The sequence below is a fragment of the Diadema setosum genome, chromosome 5 (assembly GCF_964275005.1).
Source record: "Diadema setosum chromosome 5, eeDiaSeto1, whole genome shotgun sequence".
NCBI classification, from domain to species: Eukaryota; Metazoa; Echinodermata; class Echinoidea; order Diadematoida; family Diadematidae; genus Diadema; species Diadema setosum.
The window spans coordinates 44,072,307-44,097,131 of NC_092689.1; the positions used below are offsets into that span (position 1 = coordinate 44,072,307).

General features: G+C 39.4%; 2 protein-coding genes and 1 non-coding gene across 3 annotated transcripts; 2 read left to right on the forward strand and 1 right to left on the reverse strand.

The window, feature by feature from the left end:
• Positions 1-18: 18 nt before the first annotated feature.
• On the forward strand, positions 19-12,386 carry LOC140228938 (uncharacterized). The gene is made up of 2 exons (XM_072309203.1): positions 19-47; positions 11,738-12,386. The coding sequence occupies exons 1-2, from the start codon at positions 19-21 to the stop codon at positions 12,384-12,386; spliced, it is 678 nt and encodes a 225-aa protein (XP_072165304.1).
• On the reverse strand, positions 10,789-10,861 carry Trnat-ggu (transfer RNA threonine (anticodon GGU)). The gene has a single exon. It is a non-coding gene; the product is annotated as a tRNA-Thr (tRNA).
• A 5,213-nt stretch (positions 12,387-17,599) lies between the features above and the next one.
• Positions 17,600-23,214, forward strand: LOC140228340 (uncharacterized). Its single transcript, XM_072308567.1, has 2 exons — positions 17,600-17,895; positions 22,566-23,214. The coding sequence occupies exons 1-2, from the start codon at positions 17,600-17,602 to the stop codon at positions 23,212-23,214; spliced, it is 945 nt and encodes a 314-aa protein (XP_072164668.1).
• The last annotated feature ends 1,611 nt before the right edge of the window (positions 23,215-24,825 follow it).

A 24,825-nucleotide genomic window follows, 5' to 3' on the forward strand; every position in this document is an offset into this window, starting at 1 on the left:
TCATAAGCTCGCCATACCATGAATGTTTTAATAAAACACGACATAGGGTAAGAGCATCAACTGAAAAAGCAACATACATCCTAATACCACTTATGTACCAGTCATAAAGTATTTCAAAGTAAGGCAAGGATATCATAGTTACCATACAAGCAAACAAAAGGACAAAGAAGAAAAAATTGCCATGGAAGGAGGTTATCTTATTACATATGCACTGAGATCGAGAAATCCTTTTAGAAGCATAACTTATGAACACAGCGTGTAAATTATAGTATTTGGCAAGTCATTTGGAACAAGTATTTGGAACAAGTCATTTGCTGCTTCTTCCTTTCCTATCACAAAATAAATCATTTTGTCATTTCGTTCAACGCAACATTTTGATGGTTGGCTAACTCTTTTAACTGAGGGAACATTACATTAGATTGTAGATTACAGTCGCAAAGATTTTGGTTTTTGTGCACCTTACAAAGGAATACATAAGGTGTCATCACTTTGGGCCCCGGAAGTACGTAAGAGGTACTAAACAGAAATAGATAGAGATCTGAGGACCTTTATTTATTTATTTATTTATTTTTATTTTATTTTTTTTTTTTGCTTGTTAGCTGATGAAACCCGGAAGTGGGCCCCACACTTTCAAAAACGCTCCGCCGGCCCTGAACATGGTTACAATGTATCTGAATCATAATCATTTGATATGACGTGTCCAGTAGGGGAATATGGATCCTAATAATTATTTTGATCCGGAGAGCTCGCCTCCTTAAGGTCACAGTTTCATTTAAAAAGGGTCATAATCATATGATATGAAGTGTCCAGTAGGGGAATATGGATCCTAGTAATTATTTTGATCCGGAGAGCTCGCCTCCTTAAGGTCACAGTTTCATTAAAAAAAGGGACGAGGTGTCACAATCATGTAAGCATAATGATAATTCAGACACGAGGGTTGGAATTACTTTTAGATACTTAGATAGTAGAAATAGAAGGGGTATACTGCTTTTTGAATTCATGAAATGTAGTGTCTTCATATACTGACACTGCTCGTATGCACGGATGTAATGCAGATAGGTGACACCTATCCAACTGTGCCAATACAACATTATCTGATCACAGGTTTACCTTACGAACAAGACATGACTGTACTACTTTATGTTTTACTTGTTTGTCTTAAATCGTTGCTTCTGTTATACAATAAACGGATGAACGGTAACTTCAAATGTGTGTGCGTCAAAGGCAGTGTATCCAATGTCCGTAACACCATCGTCCCCACCAAACAGTGTGAACACTTTACACATTTTACATTGTCCCATTTTATAAATTTAAATACTTTTCCGGTTTATCATTGTCATTTCTCCTGCATGTTCAACATCGTTCAATCCTTTGAAAATCAAGTTTCTATTTTGAGGAAATTCATGACATGAAGCTAAAAAGAAAAACGTCGATATACTTTCCAGTCGTGACCAGTTGAAGGGAAGAGCACTATTCTCAGAACAATACAGAAATCTGCTTTTATAATACTATATTTGTAAACTTTTTAAAGCTTAGCTCTAAATGTCACTCAAAAACTACATTACTTTTGATAAAAATTCATTTTTCTTCAGCCAAGATTATATATTCAAATTCATGAATTTCTTCCGTCGAGATGTTTTCATTGCAACTGATTGACAAATTGCCCTACATCGACGGAAATAAGCACTGAATTGATCAGTGTTTTAGTAGTAGCCATGATAAAAAATCATGGGCGTACATACTCGAGCAGGATTCGAACCTACGACCTCCTAATCACCGGACAGGCGTCATCTCCACTAGACCACCGAGCTTTCGCCCGAAAGCAAGTGTTGGTTCTAATCCTTATAGCATGCAGCGGGTACTGCTTTGTTATTCAAATTCATGAATTTCTTCCGTCGAGATGTTTTCATTGCAACTGATTGACAAATTGCCCTACATCGACGGAAATAAGCACTGAATTGATCAGTGTTTTAGTAGTAGCCATGATAAAAAATCATGGGCGTACATACTCGAGCAGGATTCGAACCTACGACCTCCTGATCACCGGACAGGCGTCATCTCCTCTAGACCACCGAGCTTTCGCCCGAAAGCAAGTGTTGGTTCTAATCCTTATAGCATGCAGCGGGTACTGCTTTGTTATTCAAATTCATGAATTTCTTCCGTCGAGATGTTTTCATTGCAACTGATTGACAAATTGCCCTACATCGACGGAAATAAGCACTGAATTGTGATCAGTGTTTTAGTAGTAGCCATGATAAAAAATCATGGGCGTACATACTCGAGCAGGAATCGAACCTACGACCTCCTGATCACCGGACAGGCGTCATCTCCACTAGACCACCGAGCTTTCGCCCGAAAGCAAGTGTTGGTTCTAATCCTTATAGCATGCAGCGGGTACTGCTTTGTTATTCAAATTCATGAATTTCTTCCGTCGAGATGTTTTCATTGCAACTGATTGACAAATTGCCCTACATCGACGGAAATAAGCACTGAATTGATCAGTGTTTTAGTAGTAGCCATGATAAAAAATCATGGGCGTACATACTCGAGCAGGATTCGAACCTACGACCTCCTGATCACCGGACAGGCGTCATCTCCTCTAGACCACCGAGCTTTCGCCCGAAAGCAAGTGTTGGTTCTAATCCTTATAGCATGCAGCGGGTACTGCTTTGTTATTCAAATTCATGAATTTCTTCCGTCGAGATGTTTTCATTGCAACTGATTGACAAATTGCCCTACATCGACGGAAATAAGCACTGAATTGTGATCAGTGTTTTAGTAGTAGCCATGATAAAAAATCATGGGCGTACATACTCGAGCAGGATTCGAACCTACGACCTCCTGATCACCGGACAGGCGTCATCTCCACTATACCACCGAGCTTTCGCCCGAAAGCAAGTGTTGGTTCTAATCCTTATAGCATGCAGCGGGTACTGCTTTGTTATTCAAATTCATGAATTTCTTCCGTCGAGATGTTTTCATTGCAACTGATTGACAAATTGCCCTACATCGACGGAAATAAGCACTGAATTGATCAGTGTTTTAGTAGTAGCCATGATAAAAAATCATGGGCGTACATACTCGAGCAGGATTCGAACCTACGACCTCCTGATCACCGGACAGGCGTCATCTCCACTAGACCACCGAGCTTTCGCCCGAAAGCAAGTGTTGGTTCTAATCCTTATAGCATGCAGCGGGTACTGCTTTGTTATTCAAATTCATGAATTTCTTCCGTCGAGATGTTTTCATTGCAGCTGATTGACAAATTGCCCTACATCGACGGAAATAAGCACAGAATTGATCAGTGTTTTAGTAGTAGCCATGATAAAAAATCATGGGCGTACACACTCGAGCAGGATTCGAACCTACGACCTCCTGATCACCGGACAGGCGTCATCTCCACTAGACCACCGAGCTTTCGCCCGAAAGCAAGTGTTGGTTCTAATCCTTATAGCATGCAGCGGGTACTGCTTTGTTATTCAAATTCATGAATTTCTTCCGTCGAGATGTTTTCATTGCAACTGATTGACAAATTGCCCTACATCGACGGAAATAAGCACTGAATTGATCAGTGTTTTAGTAGTAGCCATGATAAAAAATCATGGGCGTACATACTCGAGCAGGATTCGAACCTACGACCTCCTGATCACCGGACAGGTGTCATCTCCTCTAGACCACCGAGCTTTCGCCCGAAAGCAAGTGTTGGTTTTCAAGTTCAATCTTAGTTTATTTCCAATCAAAGAAAATCAAAACGTAATGCAAAGTATACATATCATAAAATGATATTGTCTACACTTTTACAAAAGGTTCATGTAATATACGAAATAAATTATATACATCAACATATGTACAATAATCAGAAGGAACGATGCGTATACATGTATACTTCGCGAGCTTTCAGAAAATAACTTCAATTTTGGAAAATAGCGATCCACAAAAAAGCTAAGCTTGTAGGACGTGGATCCCTAGATAATTGATGAGTAAGCAGTATATCATTCAAGTTTGTTTTATTATTTTCTTACAGCATTTATATTAAATATAGATTACTTAAGTCGTTTGTAAAAATATAGCTATACGCTGGCTTCGACAATAATAGGAAATAAGTATCAATGCTAATGCCCAGACAGTGTTCACTGAACTGGTGTACCGGGAAAATATAAGAAGGACGACACACTCGTACAGACATTCAGTTACCCACACACATATACGACGCGAGACAGTACCGAGAAGAGAGAAGACGGTGACAATACAAGTCTACGAGGAACAAAGACAGGAAGGAAGAGGAAAGAAGAATAAAGAGAGAAGAGAGGTCTGCATACAGAACACGCCAAGTGCTGCGACATCAGGACAGGTGAAACCTCAAACATAAATTAAAACAATTAATTCAGATTATCTAGAATTATAAGTAGATAACAAATGTTTTCTGAATTTGTATTTAAATGTGAGGAATGAGGGTGAGTCTTTTAAGCTATTATCTAGATTATTCCAAAGTCTGGGTCCGGTATACAGAAATGTATTTTGGGCATGTACGGTTCTCATGAATGGAAGATGGAATTCGTTGGATCGTCGCGTAGGATAGTTATGTACATGACTGTTTCGATGAAAAGAGTCGTGAAATATTTTGGGTAAAAAGTTGCTGTTATAATTAAACATGAACTGACCAAGTTGAAACACATACAAATCTTTTATTTTTAGTATTTTATGGTAAAAAAACAAAGGATCTGTATGTTCTCGTGTAGTTAGGTTAAAAACAGTTCTGAGTGCTTTCTTTTGCAATAAAAAAAGTTTATCAAGTAATATCTGATATGTATTACCCCAAGCAAGAATCCCGTAGTTTAGATACGGTAGTATCAAACTAGAGTAAAGAGTTAATAATGCACATGAAGGAAGATAATATTTTAATCTGTTCATTACGCCAATGTTTTGTGAAATAGTTTTACATATGCTATCAATATGATTCCTCCATGAAAGCTTGTTATCAACGCAAACACCAAGAAATTTAAAAGTAGAAACTTCTTCTAGGGGAGTAGTATGCCCGGGAGGCTATCTAAAGAGTTACTAAAAAGCATAAATTTTGTTTTTTGAATATTAAGTGACAATTTATTTGCGTATATCCATTGTATAACCTTTTTCAGTTCTTCGTTTACTGTTCTTGCTAAGATATTTGGGTCGGGATGGGAAAAGAAAAGGTTAGAGTCATCCGCGAATAATATGAATGATAGTTTCTCCGAGGATCTATGAAAATCATTTATATAAATAATGAATAACAACGGGCCTAGTAAGCTCCCTTGTGGGACACCACATGTTATCGTTTTATTTTGAGAATCAAAACCATTGACATGTACAAATTGGGATCTATTTGATAGGTAACTCGTGAACCACTCCAAGGCCTTTCCACGTATGCCATAATGGGATAATTTTGCGAGAAGTATTCCATGGTTAATCGTGTCAAAGGCCTTGGAGAAGTCCAAGAAGATACCTATCGTGTGTGAAAATGTGTCAAGTGCGTGTGTGACTTTGTCGATGAGGGCGAGTAATGCGTGTGTTGTGCTGTGGTTTTCCCTGAATCCAAATAGAACATTTGAAAATATGTCACAGGTTTTAAGAAAACGTACTGTCCGGATGTAAACTATTTTTTCAAGAATCTTGGAGATAGAAGATAATAAAGATATAGGTCTATAATTGTTGGTTCTAATCCTTATAGCATGCAGCGGGTACTGCTTTGTTATTCAAATTCATGAATTTCTTCCGTCGAGATGTTTTCATTGCAACTGATTGACAAATTGCCCTACATCGACGGAAATAAGCACTGAATTGATCAGTGTTTTAGTAGTAGCCATGATAAAAAATCATGGGCGTACATACTCGAGCAGGATTCGAACCTACGACCTCCTGATCACCGGACAGGCGTCATCTCCACTAGACCACCGAGCTTTCGCCCGAAAGCAAGTGTTGGTTCTAATCCTTATAGCATGCAGCGGGTACTGCTTTGTTATTCAAATTCATGAATTTCTTCCGTCGAGATGTTTTCATTGCAACTGATTGACAAATTGCCCTACATCGACGGAAATAAGCACTGAATTGTGATCAGTGTTTTAGTAGTAGCCATGATAAAAAATCATGGGCGTACATACTCGAGCAGGATTCGAACCTACGACCTCCTGATCACCGGACAGGCGTCATCTCCACTAGACCACCGAGCTTTCGCCCGAAAGCAAGTGTTGGTTCTAATCCTTATAGCATGCAGCGGGTACTGCTTTGTTATTCAAATTCATGAATTTCTTCCGTCGAGATGTTTTCATTGCAGCTGATTGACAAATTGCCCTACATCGACGGAAATAAGCACAGAATTGATCAGTGTTTTAGTAGTAGCCATGATAAAAAATCATGGGCGTACACACTCGAGCAGGATTCGAACCTACGACCTCCTGATCACCGGACAGGCGTCATCTCCACTAGACCACCGAGCTTTCGCCCGAAAGCAAGTGTTGGTTCTAATCCTTATAGCATGCAGCGGGTACTGCTTTGTTATTCAAATTCATGAATTTCTTCCGTCGAGATGTTTTCATTGCAACTGATTGACAAATTGCCCTACATCGACGGAAATAAGCACTGAATTGATCAGTGTTTTAGTAGTAGCCATGATAAAAAATCATGGGCGTACATACTCGAGCAGGATTCGAACCTACGACCTCCTGATCACCGGACAGGTGTCATCTCCTCTAGACCACCGAGCTTTCGCCCGAAAGCAAGTGTTGGTTTTCAAGTTCAATCTTAGTTTATTTCCAATCAAAGAAAATCAAAACGTAATGCAAAGTATACATATCATAAAATGATATTGTCTACACTTTTACAAAAGGTTCATGTAATATACGAAATAAATTATATACATCAACATATGTACAATAATCAGAAGGAACGATGCGTATACATGTATACTTCGCGAGCTTTCAGAAAATAACTTCAATTTTGGAAAATAGCGATCCACAAAAAAGCTAAGCTTGTAGGACGTGGATCCCTAGATAATTGATGAGTAAGCAGTATATCATTCAAGTTTGTTTTATTATTTTCTTACAGCATTTATATTAAATATAGATTACTTAAGTCGTTTGTAAAAATATAGCTATACGCTGGCTTCGACAATAATAGGAAATAAGTATCAATGCTAATGCCCAGACAGTGTTCACTGAACTGGTGTACCGGGAAAATATAAGAAGGACGACACACTCGTACAGACATTCAGTTACCCACACACATATACGACGCGAGACAGTACCGAGAAGAGAGAAGACGGTGACAATACAAGTCTACGAGGAACAAAGACAGGAAGGAAGAGGAAAGAAGAATAAAGAGAGAAGAGAGGTCTGCATACAGAACACGCCAAGTGCTGCGACATCAGGACAGGTGAAACCTCAAACATAAATTAAAACAATTAATTCAGATTATCTAGAATTATAAGTAGATAACAAATGTTTTCTGAATTTGTATTTAAATGTGAGGAATGAGGGTGAGTCTTTTAAGCTATTATCTAGATTATTCCAAAGTCTGGGTCCGGTATACAGAAATGTATTTTGGGCATGTACGGTTCTCATGAATGGAAGATGGAATTCGTTGGATCGTCGCGTAGGATAGTTATGTACATGACTGTTTCGATGAAAAGAGTCGTGAAATATTTTGGGTAAAAAGTTGCTGTTATAATTAAACATGAACTGACCAAGTTGAAACACATACAAATCTTTTATTTTTAGTATTTTATGGTAAAAAAACAAAGGATCTGTATGTTCTCGTGTAGTTAGGTTAAAAACAGTTCTGAGTGCTTTCTTTTGCAATAAAAAAAGTTTATCAAGTAATATCTGATATGTATTACCCCAAGCAAGAATCCCGTAGTTTAGATACGGTAGTATCAAACTAGAGTAAAGAGTTAATAATGCACATGAAGGAAGATAATATTTTAATCTGTTCATTACGCCAATGTTTTGTGAAATAGTTTTACATATGCTATCAATATGATTCCTCCATGAAAGCTTGTTATCAACGCAAACACCAAGAAATTTAAAAGTAGAAACTTCTTCTAGGGGAGTAGTATGCCCGGGAGGCTATCTAAAGAGTTACTAAAAAGCATAAATTTTGTTTTTTGAATATTAAGTGACAATTTATTTGCGTATATCCATTGTATAACCTTTTTCAGTTCTTCGTTTACTGTTCTTGCTAAGATATTTGGGTCGGGATGGGAAAAGAAAAGGTTAGAGTCATCCGCGAATAATATGAATGATAGTTTCTCCGAGGATCTATGAAAATCATTTATATAAATAATGAATAACAACGGGCCTAGTAAGCTCCCTTGTGGGACACCACATGTTATCGTTTTATTTTGAGAATCAAAACCATTGACATGTACAAATTGGGATCTATTTGATAGGTAACTCGTGAACCACTCCAAGGCCTTTCCACGTATGCCATAATGGGATAATTTTGCGAGAAGTATTCCATGGTTAATCGTGTCAAAGGCCTTGGAGAAGTCCAAGAAGATACCTATCGTGTGTGAAAATGTGTCAAGTGCGTGTGTGACTTTGTCGATGAGGGCGAGTAATGCGTGTGTTGTGCTGTGGTTTTCCCTGAATCCAAATAGAACATTTGAAAATATGTCACAGGTTTTAAGAAAACGTACTGTCCGGATGTAAACTATTTTTTCAAGAATCTTGGAGATAGAAGATAATAAAGATATAGGTCTATAATTGTTGGTTCTAATCCTTATAGCATGCAGCGGGTACTGCTTTGTTATTCAAATTCATGAATTTCTTCCGTCGAGATGTTTTCATTGCAACTGATTGACAAATTGCCCTACATCGACGGAAATAAGCACTGAATTGATCAGTGTTTTAGTAGTAGCCATGATAAAAAATCATGGGCGTACATACTCGAGCAGGATTCGAACCTACGACCTCCTGATCACCGGACAGGCGTCATCTCCACTAGACCACCGAGCTTTCGCCCGAAAGCAAGTGTTGGTTCTAATCCTTATAGCATGCAGCGGGTACTGCTTTGTTATTCAAATTCATGAATTTCTTCCGTCGAGATGTTTTCATTGCAACTGATTGACAAATTGCCCTACATCGACGGAAATAAGCACTGAATTGTGATCAGTGTTTTAGTAGTAGCCATGATAAAAAATCATGGGCGTACATACTCGAGCAGGATTCGAACCTACGACCTCCTGATCACCGGACAGGCGTCATCTCCACTAGACCACCGAGCTTTCGCCCGAAAGCAAGTGTTGGTTCTAATCCTTATAGCATGCAGCGGGTACTGCTTTGTTATTCAAATTCATGAATTTCTTCCGTCGAGATGTTTTCTTTGCAACTGATTGACAAATTGCCCTACATCGACGGAAATAAGCACTGAATTGATCAGTGTTTTAGTAGTAGCCATGATAAAAAATCATGGGCGTACATACTCGAGCAGGATTCGAACCTACGACCTCCTGATCACCGGACAGGCGTCATCTCCTCTAGACCACCGAGCTTTCGCCCGAAAGCAAGTGTTGGTTCTAATCCTTATAGCATGCAGCGGGTACTGCTTTGTTATTCAAATTCATGAATTTCTTCCGTCGAGATGTTTTCATTGCAACTGATTGACAAATTGCCCTACATCGACGGAAATAAGCACTGAATTGTGATCAGTGTTTTAGTAGTAGCCATGATAAAAAATCATGGGCGTACATACTCGAGCAGGATTCGAACCTACGACCTCCTGATCACCGGACAGGCGTCATCTCCACTATACCACCGAGCTTTCGCCCGAAAGCAAGTGTTGGTTCTAATCCTTATAGCATGCAGCGGGTACTGCTTTGTTATTCAAATTCATGAATTTCTTCCGTCGAGATGTTTTCATTGCAACTGATTGACAAATTGCCCTACATCGACGGAAATAAGCACTGAATTGATCAGTGTTTTAGTAGTAGCCATGATAAAAAAATCATGGGCGTACATACTCGAGCAGGATTCGAACCTACGACCTCCTGATCACCGGACAGGCGTCATCTCCACTAGACCACCGAGCTTTCGCCCGAAAGCAAGTGTTGGTTCTAATCCTTATAGCATGCAGCGGGTACTGCTTTGTTATTCAAATTCATGAATTTCTTCCGTCGAGATGTTTTCATTGCAACTGATTGACAAATTGCCCTACATCGACGGAAATAAGCACTGAATTGATCAGTGTTTTAGTAGTAGCCATGATAAAAAAATCATGGGCGTACATACTCGAGCAGGATTCGAACCACGACCTCCTGATCACCGGACAGGCGTCATCTCCTCTAGACCACCGAGCTTTCGCCCGAAAGCAAGTGTTGGTTCTAATTCTTATAGCATGCAGCGGGTACTGCTTTGTTATTCAAATTCATGAATTTCTTCCGTCGAGATGTTTTCATTGCAACTGATTGACAAATTGCCCTACATCGACGGAAATAAGCACTGAATTGATCAGTGTTTTAGTAGTAGCCATGATAAAAAATCATGGGCGTACATACTCGAGCAGGATTCGAACCTACGACCTCCTGATCACCGGACAGGCGTCATCTCCACTAGACCACCGAGCTTTCGCCCGAAAGCAAGTGTTGGTTCTAATCCTTATAGCATGCAGCGGGTACTGCTTTGTTATTCAAATTCATGAATTTCTTCCGTCGAGATGTTTTCATTGCAACTGATTGACAAATTGCCCTACATCGACGGAAATAAGCACTGAATTGATCAGTGTTTTAGTAGTAGCCATGATAAAAAATCATGGGCGTACATACTCGAGCAGGATTCGAACCTACGACCTCCTGATCACCGGACAGGCGTCATCTCCACTAGACCACCGAGTACTGAAATGTTTAACAAAAGACATTAGAATTGGAATTCACCTTGGAATGCACCTTGGAATGCACATTGGAATGCACCTTCCCCTCGATTCAGCATAACTTGCACGTTCCCTCACCATGTCTATTTTTAGTCACATTAATATCACAGAAACATGCAAGTCATGCTTGCAGAACAGCTCCATCAACTATACCACAGTGCTGTCAATTTATGTTTCCTAGGACCCCGTTTACAGTGCGAGGCTCGGCCGCAGCTCGGCCGCGGCCGAGCCCACCTTCATTTCAATGTAAACGCGCAAAAGGCCAAATGCGAGGCCAAAATTGGCCTCGTATTTGGCCTCGCTCTGGAGGTGGTCTCGGCCACGGCCGAGCCGCGGCCGAGCCCGGCCTTTTCTCAGTGTAAACGCAAACTGGGACAAATGCGCGGCCAATTTTACTCTGGCTTCCAAACCCTCTGCCTGTATATTTCTCTATTCAGGATATTAACCCTTTCAACGTCGAAAGCTAGTATAGTTTAAGGTGGTTTGTCCTGCAAAGGATTTTTCCTTCGGCAAAGGCCTTTGCCGAACGGCGACTTCGTCCCCACGGAATCCAGTTGGCAAAGGGTCTGAAAACCAGACTATACCAAATTACGTTTGTTTACAAGCAGAGCGCCACTACGACAAAATATTGAAAGGTTTGAATTAAAAGCGCGGCCGAGCCCGGCAGTGTAGGACCCTAAACGGGCAACACTGCGGGGCTCGGCCCGGGCTCGGCCGCGGCTCGGCCCAGCCCCGCACTGTAAACGGGGTCTAAGTCTATAGCCCTACTATTAACAGTAACGATGTGATGTAAAATGATTTATGGTTTCATTTGACTTTTGTATATTTCTCAATAATGAAGGTTTGCATCTATCAAGAAAGAGTTGGAGGAATCAACCAGTAAATATGTTTTCGTTAAGGATGGAAGCTATGCCATGTCAACTGATCAGAGACGACAATTCCTCCCAAAAGGATACCAACACGTCTTCATCATCCGACATCCTCTGCTGGTGTACAAATCAATTAGAAAGGCGTTCTTCGCACAGTTCCTGGAAGCTGGCATTCTGAAGTTCAACGAAACTGATGAAAGTTCCTTCGACTACCGCCTCTACACCAAGGAGTATAGCTCTGATGCCCTCTTCCAACAGCATCATGAGCTCTGGACCTACATACGAGATCATGTCAACCCGTCACCGTTAGTCATCGATTCGTCTGCTCTTCTCACCAACCCCGCACCAGTACTCCGAGAATTCTGTGAAACCGTGGGTTTCCCCTACTCCAACTCGCTCCTACAATGGTCCGCTTCCCGTGAGGTAGCCAAGTCATGGAAATGGCCAGCTGATAACATGTACAAGAATGAAGCCTTCTTGGGCGTGTCCATGTACAGCACCCATTTCACTCCACCAGCAGTGGTCCCGCCCTGGGAGGAGGTAACAGACGATGTGCGGGAGCTCGCTGAGAAAGCGATGCCGTACTACGAAGACATGATTCAGCATCGGCTTATTGAGTAGTCAGTAAATTGTATTTACCATAAAGCAAACACGCCCCATTAAGCAAACATATTACTAACATTTGTAATGACGCAATACATACGATAAGTACATAATTTGAGAAAGTTGTAAGTATGAGCACTTCTATATTAACATTTTCAAATGTAGGCAAGAATTTCATATGCAACATGAACCTGCTACGATAGATACTTTCAGATTAGATTTACAAATCAGTCAAGAACCTTATGAGATGTGACTACGAATGCAGATTTGATATTGTATACCAGCTGCTTCATTTATTTTTTTTTAAACAAGTCATGTGATTTTTAGTTTTCTTTAGTATTGAGATGAATCATCAATATTAATACACTAGATTGCTGATTTCTGTGCAGGTGCGATATTATTTTATTTCATTGTAATTCAACTATTATAGTTCAATGGCACATTTTGGCAGTTCGCGGGCCTCTTGACTCAGAGGACATTGTGTTATCCCACAGTTGTTCAGAGTCGCAATTACGTCGTCAGTTAAAGCTATCTTTGAAGTGATAAAACATGTCCCTTTACCTTAGAAAGTCACCTGATATACAATAATAATTATGTATCCTTGTATTTTGATCATATTCTGCCAGTTTTCCCTCCTAGTGCCTATATGGAATGAGGAATGATGTGTCACAATGCATACGCATTATAGACATGCTATAGTAACACAACCGACATTACAGTACAAGAATGACGACAGTCACATGGAGATTATGTGTCTTGTTTGTGAACAGATTCATGACTACGTGTGGAGTCTATGGAGTGTAGTGCCTTCAAATAGAGATTGTTTACATACACTGCTTGTAACCCCCTATTTGATGACAGGTTGATCTGCAGACCTGACATGCAGAACACGAAATAAATATACGGCTATACATGATCTCCAATAACGCTCTTCCTGCTGTGCAATGATCCAAATTAATGATTGATACTTTCGAGTGTATTTACGTCGATGGCAAATCATCACAATCTTAAGACAGTGTACCCTCATGCTAACTAAACCGTCTGATATCAAATTCTACATGTTACTACTTTGATACTTTTGAGAAATCGGTATAGCTTACATTTAATAATTTCATTTTTTGTCGTGCACATATTATACAACTGTAGTTTCACACGCTTTCAAAAATGTGCGGTATATTCATACGTCCCTTATGTAGCTTGTCGCGTTTTAATTGACATAACTTTACGTTTAGTTGTTGTCCTTTCACTGTCTTTAAATCCTTTGTAAATGAAATGATTCCCTCAAGTATACAATAAACCACCATGATGTTTACCAGCTATAGAATGGACAATGCAGCCATTATGTCAGTATGTGGTAAGATATCCACTTCTGCGTTATGATGACTCATTCAACAATGATTAGTTAAGCTAATTTCATTCTATCTATGCACGGATCCTTTTCCAGCCAGCACAGGCTGTTTTTCACTTGGTCTGAGTCAATAAGGCAAATACTATAGTAGGGCCTAAATTATGATTGCAATCAAACATGATCATTCATAAGCATCAGAAACATGCCAATGAATAACACTGAACACGTTTTTGCAATCAAACACTTTCGAACACCTATGGAAAGAGTATGTATAATAACATATTCCTGCAGATGGTCTGGAACAATCTTATTCATATTCTGAAAATAACTCTGAGCATGTTGTCTATGTGTGTTATGTGTGTCAGTATGCATGTGTGTCCGTGCATGTGTGTGTATGTGTGTGTGTGTGTGTGTGTTGGAGTCTTTGTTATTCTATTATTCCCAAGATTCATTAATCAGAAAATGAAAGAAGGTTCGATATTCTGAAGGTTCGTCAAGCCGAAATTGGAATTAGGTTCGTTTATCCAAAACTGAAAACAAAAAACAAAAACAAAAAAGATTCGTAATATTGTACCAAAAATGAAAACTCCTTTTAGTGACAAAAATAAAAATTGCCGGGTATAACGCATTGAAAAGAGATCAGAAAAAAACAATGCATAGACATACGCAAACCCACATGCAAACATCCACACAGGCATTATATATGAACACATGTATCGATTCACATGAACAGACACGATGCACACACTTATTGTATTGTAATGTGCAATACTATCATCGATGAAAAAGAGAATATATTCTCATCCTTCATAGCCCCGCTTGTAAATATAATCATGAGGATGAGCACGCATGGCGTAGGAAAGAAGAGGTTCCTCAAAGGCAAAAAAAAAAAAAAAAATGTCATTGGAATATGCCTTTTTTAAAATCATTGATTATCGACCCTCGGAATTGTTCGGATTAACAGACATCAAGGTAAACGGATTTTTTTTGTGTGTGTGTTTCGGAATAAAGAACCTTATTTCATATTCGGATTAAAGAACCCAGGTAAACAAACTTCGAAGTAACGAACAACATCCTACATACCTCAGGAGACGATTCTATCACTTTCACAAGCCAACGTAAAAATACGTGGAAATACACAAGTTAAATACCACTACGGAGGAAATGACGCCATCCCGACACTCACTAGTCCTATGGCCCACCAGTGCAACATTGAAAATAGGTTCATGAGTCGTACAGCCCACGAGTTCGACACAAGGCAAATAAGGCCCATGAGTCCGTCACTATAGGCAAACAATGCCCACGAGTTCGACACGAGGCACAGAAGGCCCACGATTTTGACCTATGCAAAATGGGCTCAAGAGCTCCGGCATAACATCACAGTGCATAATGTGTCGGTTCGTGGGCCTTCTTTGCTGAGTGTCGAACTCGTGGGTTGAATAAAGGGATAACTTTCTCGCTTGTCATAGCTGATAAGTAATATTTTCTCAAGATAAACCTGACATGTTTTTTTTTTGTTTTTTTTTTTTTTTTGGGGGGGGGGGGGGGGGTGGCATATTCATATATCATAGGTCTATTGCTGACCACTATACCAGATTCAAACATAGTACAGGACCTATAGTTCTTTTCATAGTTCACTTAGTGTCGCATTTTGGTCTGTCCATATTACGCGCGTTCACCACTAAGTCTAGAAATGATATAAAACATAATGTTCAATAGACTTTCAGAGCTGTTATTATCTTCTCTCATAAAAATCAAGCCATTCAACTGAAAAAAAAAACCCAACAAAGTTTAAATGAACATTTTATAGTTTGACCTTCTTATGTTAGTACATAGATTTCTGTCCAGCGTTACACGTGTTCACCCAAAATTTTTCATTTTGGCATAAATTTTAATAGATTACTTGTGTGAAGCAATTTTGGGGCAAAGTTACATCTCATTTAAGTGTTCTAGAAGATCAGATGGCATTTGAGGACACTGCACATTGGAAACAGAAAATAAAGAGACATTCCTGAAAACTACCCTTTTACTGTGGAATTGCCCAATTACACTTAATTAATGTTTAAGAAGTCGTCTTCATTTGCTGAAATTTCGACGACTGCAAGTAATCTAAAGAAAAATGAAAGCCAATGTGATGATAACACAAATGTAAATGTATGCAAAAATCATTATGCTTGCTGTTATACCGTAATGTGAAATATCTAATTCATCACAGATGGAAAGGGTGTCTATCCGCAAAAAACAAGAAAAGAAAAATAAAAACAAAGCTGAAACATACAGCAGACTGATTAAATGCAGCAATATAAGTTGGTGCAGCCATCGCTGGATGAGAGGAATCCTTCATTACGTGACGTCACGTATGAAGAAAGATATAACGAAAACACGAAGAGAATTCTACAAGATTTCATCTTTTATGAAAAGTACATTTCCCAAGGGTATTTCTTAAGGGTAGCAGTATTACCTTACTTTCTGAGAGAGAAGAGTAAAGTGATCTTCCATTATGCCAGAGAAGTAAAAATTTGTCTTTTTTTTTCTATCGTTCTCCATACATTATGTCACAATGCCTTTAATATTTCTCAGCAAGTTATCTCTGGATAAAAAAAAAAAAAAAAAAAAATCAATCTATACATCTTGAGCACATTGTTCGATTTTCCTTAAACTAAATTGATGTGCCCTACTTTTTTGCTGCATTCCGTCAAATCTCATAAATTATAATATTTAGGTTTCATTCCCGATTAAATTTGCAGCGGTGATCCGAAGGTGGTAAACAACAGCATAAGTATTACAGACCTATATCTTTATTGTGTGTGAAGTCCAATGTGTTTTTAAGTCTAATTTATGCACGACCGAGGTGATTTGTTAATATGAATGACATTTTTACTTCCAAAAAAGCCGGTATTTACAGATAAAAGGGATATTTCACATGCATGACACTCGTTAGACTAGTGGATATCATCATTTCCTCAGACATTATTTTATTTGAACAGGGTTGTAAAAGATAAATTAACACCTGTTCATGTGTCAAATAGGTCACAGTACAAACGAAATAAATAAGGCCTACAAAATCAGAGCGATTCATACATTTTCATATTCAAATGATAAAATTCACGCCTGAGCAAAGTTGATTTTGGTCTGTTATACAAAGAAAAAAATATCAAAATAAAGCAAAGTCAACGGAAGCCTGTACCAAAATATTAGTGGAATATCTGTGGAATATTGGGAACAATTAAGTAGTTGAATGTTTTGCTGCACATCTCTTGGAACTGAATGACCACAAAACTAGTTAAATTATTTTAGGCTAGAAATAACGTAGTTTAAGAATGATGATTATGTTGCAGATATGCTACTAGTGATTCTAAATGCCAAAAAGCGCTAGGAACAAAATGTCCTTGGAGTATTAATTGACACTGCGTTATCTCGAAAGAACATGATATTAGTGATGTTTGTTTTAGAGTTAGCAGGATAATAAAAGCAGATGCACACAAACTCACCAACGCAGATACACACACACACACACACACACACATAAATACAGTACATATATATGTATGTATGTATATATATATATATATATATATATATATATCCATATGTATATATGTATATATATATGTATATATATATACATATATACATATATATACATATATATGTACATGTAATTATGTCACTAAACGTATGATTATCTTTCCCCATATTGCCATACTACAGATTTAACGGTTCGCAAGGGAAACAAACATCAGAGGCCGAATTCTCAAGATGGTCAAAGGCCACTGTTATTCGCACGCAACTCGTTGAACAGACATTATACACAGGGTAGTCTCACTTTGGTGATATAATTCTGCAAAGTGAAGACATATTCGTTCCCCTCACCATCATTGCAATGTCTCATGTACCGAATGACAACCCTCGCGGAAAAAATGGAGGTCGGGCAATTCTGTGGATAATACCAAGATCGATCTCGACGGCGTTTGCAAAATGCATGTCGGGGATTCCAGGCTGCGAGGTGTGGTATGAACCGTTTGGCTTCAGCCACATGGGAATGATGAAGGTACTAGAGAAGCATGGGATCGCAGACTGTCCCATGAGTTATGATGGCCACGAAAAGGAGTTCAAGATGACTGCCCAGGAATTAGAGAAATTAGCACCCGGAAGCACTTTCTTTCCAGATAGACTACCGTAAGTTTACCAAGCGTCTTCGACTCATGTTCACCAAGGCGTGTCAACTAGGAATTTTCAGTAATGACAAATGGTTAAATTTGGGCTTTAAGATCAGTTCATATTTATGTAATTATATAAGGTGTTACAAAAATAAACCTTTCCCACTGTTGATCCTTGATAGTCCAAAAATATACATTAGATCACACTGACATTGATATGGGCAAACGCGGGATAGTGTGGGATAGTGTACAATTTTTTGGAGGTAATTTGAAAATGATAGCATAAATCAGTAACTTTCATTAAATGTTCTCTGAAATGCAAATGCATGTTGATTTGTGTGGATTTATGATACCCTCAACATCATCTTTTCGGTGAAACGAATATGTAGAAGCATTCCATGCATTTGAACTAATTTTTCTTCTATTTTTCTTCATATTAGTTAGACAGTACCAAAATGAAAAATGCTTCCGACCTAAAATTCCTGTAGTGACCCCATCTGTCAATCATTGCTAAAGTACTGAAATGTTTAACAAAAGACATTGGAATGCACCTTCCCCGCGACTCAGCATAACTTGCATGTTCCCTCGCCATGTCTATTTTTAGTCACATTGATATCACAGAAACATGCAAGTCATGCTTGCAGAACAGCTCCATCAACTATATAGTCCATGGGCCAGGCCAGATATTGGTACCATCTGAGGTGGCAAAACCTTTTTGGTGTCATTTTGTTTGTCGGGCATGGACAGTGGCGTAACTACGGGGGGGCATGGGGGGGCACGTGCCCCCCCAATCCGCTGGTAAAAAAAAAAAAAAAAAAAAAAAGGAAGAAAAAAAAAAAGAAAAAAACCCCTACCAAAATGGTAATTCAAGGGTTAGTAAACTGCTTTTGAAATCGACATGAAAGGATGATCAAGAAAAAAAAATATTTCTCTAAGATTTCTTTTAACCATATAATTAAAGAGGTATTATAGTGAAACATTGTTCAAAAAGCCCGGAGACGACAAAAGATTGTGATTCAGTGTGATTCCTGGTTGGCATTTTTAATACAAGCAGGATGTGCGCAGTGTACTCAGAACATCGGAATGGCAAAAAGAGTCGCTGCAATGTTGCGCAATGTGATGTTTGATAGGTTGTACACATTTGCTATCAAAGCTTGATCATTGATTTTGCAGTGTTGCTTTACATACTTGTCTATATTAAAATGCCTTGCATTGCCAATAATAAGACTTGACCTTGGCTATTTCCTAACTTTTCCATCTATATGAAACACACACACTCACAAACACAAACAAATTAGGGGATGCTCTATATAAAGTGCAGATTTTGGACATCCTTCTCCCGCTTGGTCACTTCGACACCCCCTCGCTGGTCATAGATTACCTCCCCCAATCATGAACATAAACCGACACCCTTGACTACCAGTGGTGGATCCAGGGGGCGCACCGGGCGCCCCCTCCCTCCAAAGCGAAAAAATATATATGTAGCTACAAACGACAGTATTTTTACTGTAAAATGTCAAAATTTTCAAGCTCGCTCGCTTCGCTCGCTCGCATTCAATCGTTATGCAATTCTCCTGATGCTGCTGTTAGTAATTGCCAGCAGTTGCGCCCGGTGCGTCCCCTCCCCTTAATTTCCAAAGCGAAAAAATATAGCTACAAACGGCAGTTTGGGGACTGTAAAATGTCAAAATTTTCAAGCTCGCTCGCTCGCATTTAATCGTTATGCAATTCTCCTGATGTTGCTGTAAGTAATTGCCAGCAGTTGCGCCCGGTGCGCCCCATCCCCTTAATTTCCAAAGCGAAAAAAACATAGCTACAAACGGCAGTTTTGGGACTGTAAAATGTCAAAATTTTCAAGCTCGCTCGTTTCGCTCGCTCGCATTTAATGGTTATGCAATTCTCCTGATGTTGCTGTCAGTAATTGCCAGCAGTTGTGCCCGGTGCGCCCAGGCCCTCTCCTTAATTTCCAAAGCGAAAAAAATATAGCTAAAAACGGCATTTTTGTGACTGTAAAATGTCAAAATTTTCAAGCTCGCTCGCATTTAATCGCTATGCAATCCTCCTGATGTTGCTGTCAGTAATTGCCAGCAGTTGCGCCCGGTGCGCCCCCCTCCCCTTAATTTCCAAAGCGAAAAAAATATAGCCAAAAACGGCAGTTTTGGGACTATAAAATGTCAATATTTTCAAGCTCGCTCGCTTCGCTCGCTCGCATTTAATCGTTATGCAATTCTCCTGATGTTGCTGTCAGTAATTGCCAGCAGTTGCGCCCGGTGCGCCCCCTCTCCTTAATTTCCAAAGCGAAAAAATATAGCTACAAACGGCAGTTTTGGGACTGTAAAATGTCAAAATTTTCAAGCTCGCTCGCTTCGCTCGCTCGCATTTAATCGCTATGCAATTCTCCTGATGTTGCTGTCAGTAATTGCCAGCAGTTGCGCCCGATGCGCCCCCTCCCCTTAATTTCCAAAGCGAAAAAATATACCTAAAAACGGCAGTGTTGGGAACATAAGATGTCAAAATTTTCAAGCTCGCTCGCTTCGCTCGCTCGCATTTAACCGTTATATGCCATTTTCCTGATATTACTGCCAGTAATTGCCAGCAGTTGCACCCGGTGCGCCCCCCCCCCTGAATTTCCAAAGCGAAAAAATATAGCTACAAACGGCAGTTTGGGGACTGTAAAATGTTAAAATTTTCAAGCTCGCTCGCTTTGCTCGCTCGCATTTAATCGTTATGCCATTCTCGTGATGTTACTGTCAGCAACTGCCAGCAGTTGCCTCCGGTGCAATCCCCTTAATTTCCAAAGCAAATATATATATATATATATATATATATATATATATATATACATACATACATACATATATTATTATATATAGCTACAAACGGCAGTTTGGGGACTGTAAAATGTCAAAATTTTCAAGCTCGCTCGCTCCGCTCGCTCGCATTTAATTGTACGTTATGCAGTCAGATGTTGCTGCCATGAGGTGCCCCCCCAATGTCTTGATCCACGGTACGCCACTGGGCATGGATATGCTTATCAAGCTATGATAGCATTTCCAAATGAGTAGCTTAGTCATAATAAATGAATTTTTAACCAATTTGGTCTCGTTGTTATATCCCTATACTTCTGAATCGAAACTAACCATTATACAAAGAAGAGCACTGTCTTCTGTATGTTCCATAGAGCTGTAAAATGCAGCTCTGTGGTATGTTCACAGGTGTTCTGTAGTAAACGCGGTGCGCTTAGTCTTTATTCAAGGCAGCGAAGGGAATATCCAAAGGTTATGATGTCCACAGCGCTTAGTCTTTATTCTAGACGGCGAAGGGAATATCCAAAGCATATGATACAGTGTATATCCTTTTATCTAAAAACAACAACAATAACAAAAGCAATTCCTCGTGAATTTTACCGTATTTTTCAATTATTTATCATTTTCCGGCGAAAACGCTACGGTGAAAACGCTAATACCACGCCAATGTCGCTTTATTTCCATCCAACAATATAAGATAATGCAAAAACAATGTACCGGTACAGTACGATACATTATAATAAATAATATTGTAAATGAACAGAGTGATTTTTGTTTAAAACTGATGTATTTGTTGATAGGGTAGTATAAAAATAGTATAGATAATCCCTTTTATGAGGAACTTTAGATATGATAACGGTACATTGGTCTAAAAAAAAGACTAAGCGCACCGCGTGACAGATGTGGACATCATAGCCCTTTGGATATTCCCTTCGCTGCCTTGAACAAAGACTAAGCGCACCGCGTTTACAACAGAACTCCTGTGGACATACGGAAGACAGTGCTCTTCTTTGTATAGCGGTTAGTTTCGATTCAGAAGTAAAGGGATATAAAAACGAGACCAAATTGGTTAAAAAATCATTTATTATGACTAAGCTACTCATTTGGAAATGCTATCATAGCTTGATAAGCATATCTATGCCCGACAAACAAACTGACACCAAAAAGGTTGTGCCACCTCAGGTGGTACCAACAACCCATTTTTCGGGTCTTGGCCCATGGACTAATACCACAGTGCTGCCAATTTGTGTTTCCTAGGACCCCATTTACAGTGCGAGGCTCGGCCGCAGCTCGGCCGCGGCCGAGCCCACCTTCATTTCAGTGTAAACGCGCAAAAGGCCAAATGGTCTCTGCCATGGCCGAGCCGCGGCCGAGCCCGGCCTTTTCTCAGTGTAAACGCAAACTGGGCCAAATGCGCGGCTAATTTTAGTCTGGCTTCCAAACCAACCCTCTGCCTGTATATTTCTCTATTCAGGATATTAACCCCCTCAACGTCGAAAGCTAGTATAGTTTAAGGTGGTTTTGTCCTGCAACGGATTTTTCCTTCGGCAAACGCCTTTGCCGAACGGCGACTTCGTCGCCACGGAATCCAGTTGGCAAAGGGTCTGAAAACCAGACTATACCAAATTGCGTTTGTTTACAAGCAGAGCGCCACTACGACAAAATATTGAAAGGTTTGAATTAAAAGCGCGGCCGAGCCCGGCAGTGTAAACGGACAATATTGCGGGGCTCGGCCCCGCAATTGAGGCTGGGCTCGGCCGCGGCTCGGCCCAGCCCCGCACTGTAAACGGGGTCTAAGTCTATAGCCCTACTATTAACAGTAACGATGTGATGTAAAATGATTTGGTTTCATTTGACTTTTGTACATTTCTCAATAATGAAGGTTTGCATCTATCAAGAAAGAGTTGGAGGAATCAACCAGTAAATATGTTTTCGTTAAGGATGGAAGCTATGCCATGTCAACTGATCAGAGACGACAATTCCTCCCAAAAGGATACCAACACGTCTTCATCATCCGACATCCTCTGCTAGTGTACAAATCAATTAGAAAGGCGTTCTTCGCACAGTTCCTGGAAGCTGGCATTCTGAAGTTCAACGAAACTGATGAAAGTTCCTTCGACTACCGCCTCTACGCCAATGAGTATAGCTCTGATGCCCTCTTCCAACAGCATCATGAGCTCTGGACCTACATACGAGATCATGTCAACCCGTCACCGTTAGTCATCGATTCGTCTGCTCTTCTCACCAACCCCGCACCAGTACTCCGAGAATTCTGTGAAACCGTGGGTTTCCCCTACTCCAACTCGCTCCTACAATGGTCCGCTTCCCCTGAGGTAGCCAAGTCATGGAAATGGCCAGCTGATAACATGTACAAGAATGAAGCCTTCTTGGGCGTGTCCATGTACAGCACCCATTTCACTCCATCAGCAGCGGTCCCGTCCTGGGAGGAGGTAACAGACGATGTGCGGGAGCTCGCTGAGAAAGCGATGCCGTACTACGAAGACATGATTCAACATCGGCTTATTGAGTAGTCAGTAAAAATGTGTTTGCCATTCTTCATTATTAAAGCAAACATGTTACTAAAAAATGTAAAATTTGTAATGACGCAATACATACGATTAGTACATAATTTGAGAAAGTATGAGCACTTCTATATTAACATTGTCAAATGTAGGCAAGAATTTCATATGCAACATAAATCTGCCACGAAAGATACTATCAGATTACATTTACAAATCAGTCAAGAACCTTATGAGGTGTGACTACGAGTGCAGGTTTGATATTGTATACCAGCTGCTTCATTTATTTTTTTTTAACAAGTCATGTGATTTTTGGTTTTCTTTAGTATTGAGATGAATCATCAAGATTCAAGATTCAAGATTCAAATTTATTTTCACTTCCATCAAATAAACAAAGAAATTATATACATTGCATATGTACAGGATATTTGTAATACTTGCAGAATGTGATTTGACAAAGTACATATGAAAATGAGAAGTAGATGAAAAAAAATGCAATTATGTCTTTGTTAATAGTACAAGTCAACTAAGGATGAGGATGAAAGTGGAGGGTCCCACTAAGAAGCAGAGCTTGTACGACATGGGACCCTCAGAAAATATACAAGACAGCAATATAGAACAGAATAAAACGAACCGATGTCAACTGACATCAAGATGATTGGGAAGGGAAAAAGAAATAAAAGGGGAAAAAACAGGGAAAAAATGAAAAAGGGGAAAAAAACTACAGCACGTGCCATCGTGGACGCAAGCAATCTGGATTCCATAATGTAAAATAAGTCATGAAGTACAACCTGAATTGAATATAATGCAAAAAAAAAAAATATATACATAATTATGTTGGTAAGAATTCATCAATGTTAATACACTAGATTGCTGATTTCTGTGCAGGTGCCATGTTATTTCATTTTATTGTAATTCAACTATTTTAGTTCAATGGCACATTTTGGCAGTTCGCGGGCCTCTTGACTCACCCAGTGAAGTGATAAAACATGTCCCCCTTTACCTTAGAAAATCACCTGATATACAATAATAATTATGTATCCTTGTATTCTGCCAGTTTTCCCTCCTATTGCCTATATGGAATGAGGAATGATGTGTCACAATGCATACGCATCATAGACATGCTATAGTAACACAATTGACATTATAGTACAGGAATGACGACAGTCACATGGAGATTATGTTTCTTGTTTGTGAACAGATTCAGGACTACGTGTGGAGTCTATGGAGTGCAGTGCCTTCAAAAAGAGATTGTTTACATACACTGCTTGTAACCCCCTCTTGCTGTGTCAATACAATTTATTTCATCAGGTTGATCTACAAACATGACAGGACACGAAATAAATGTACTGCTATACATGCAATGGTCTCCAAAAACCTTCTTCCTGCTATGTGCAATGATCAAAATTAATGATTGATATACTTTCGAGTGTATTTACGTCGAGGGCAGTTCGTCATAATCTTAAGACAGTGTACCCTCATGCTAACCAAACCGTTTGATATCAAATTATACATGTTACTACTTTAATATTTTGGAGAAATCGGTATAGCTTTAATGATGTCATTTATGGTTTTTTTTTTTAACAATTGTAGTGGCAACGCGTTCAGAAATGTACAGTATAT

Coding starts and splice junctions, on each gene's coding strand:
- LOC140228938 (XM_072309203.1), top strand. CDS start 19: ATGAATGTTTTAATAAAACACGACATAGG. Junction 48..11,737: donor TTAATAAAACACGACATAGG/GTAAGAGCATCA, acceptor TCAATAATGAAG/GTTTGCATCTATCAAGAAAG.
- LOC140228340 (XM_072308567.1), top strand. CDS start 17,600: ATGTCTCATGTACCGAATGACAACCCTCGCGGAAAAAATGGAGGTCGG. Junction 17,896..22,565: donor TTCTTTCCAGATAGACTACC/GTAAGTTTACCA, acceptor TCAATAATGAAG/GTTTGCATCTATCAAGAAAG.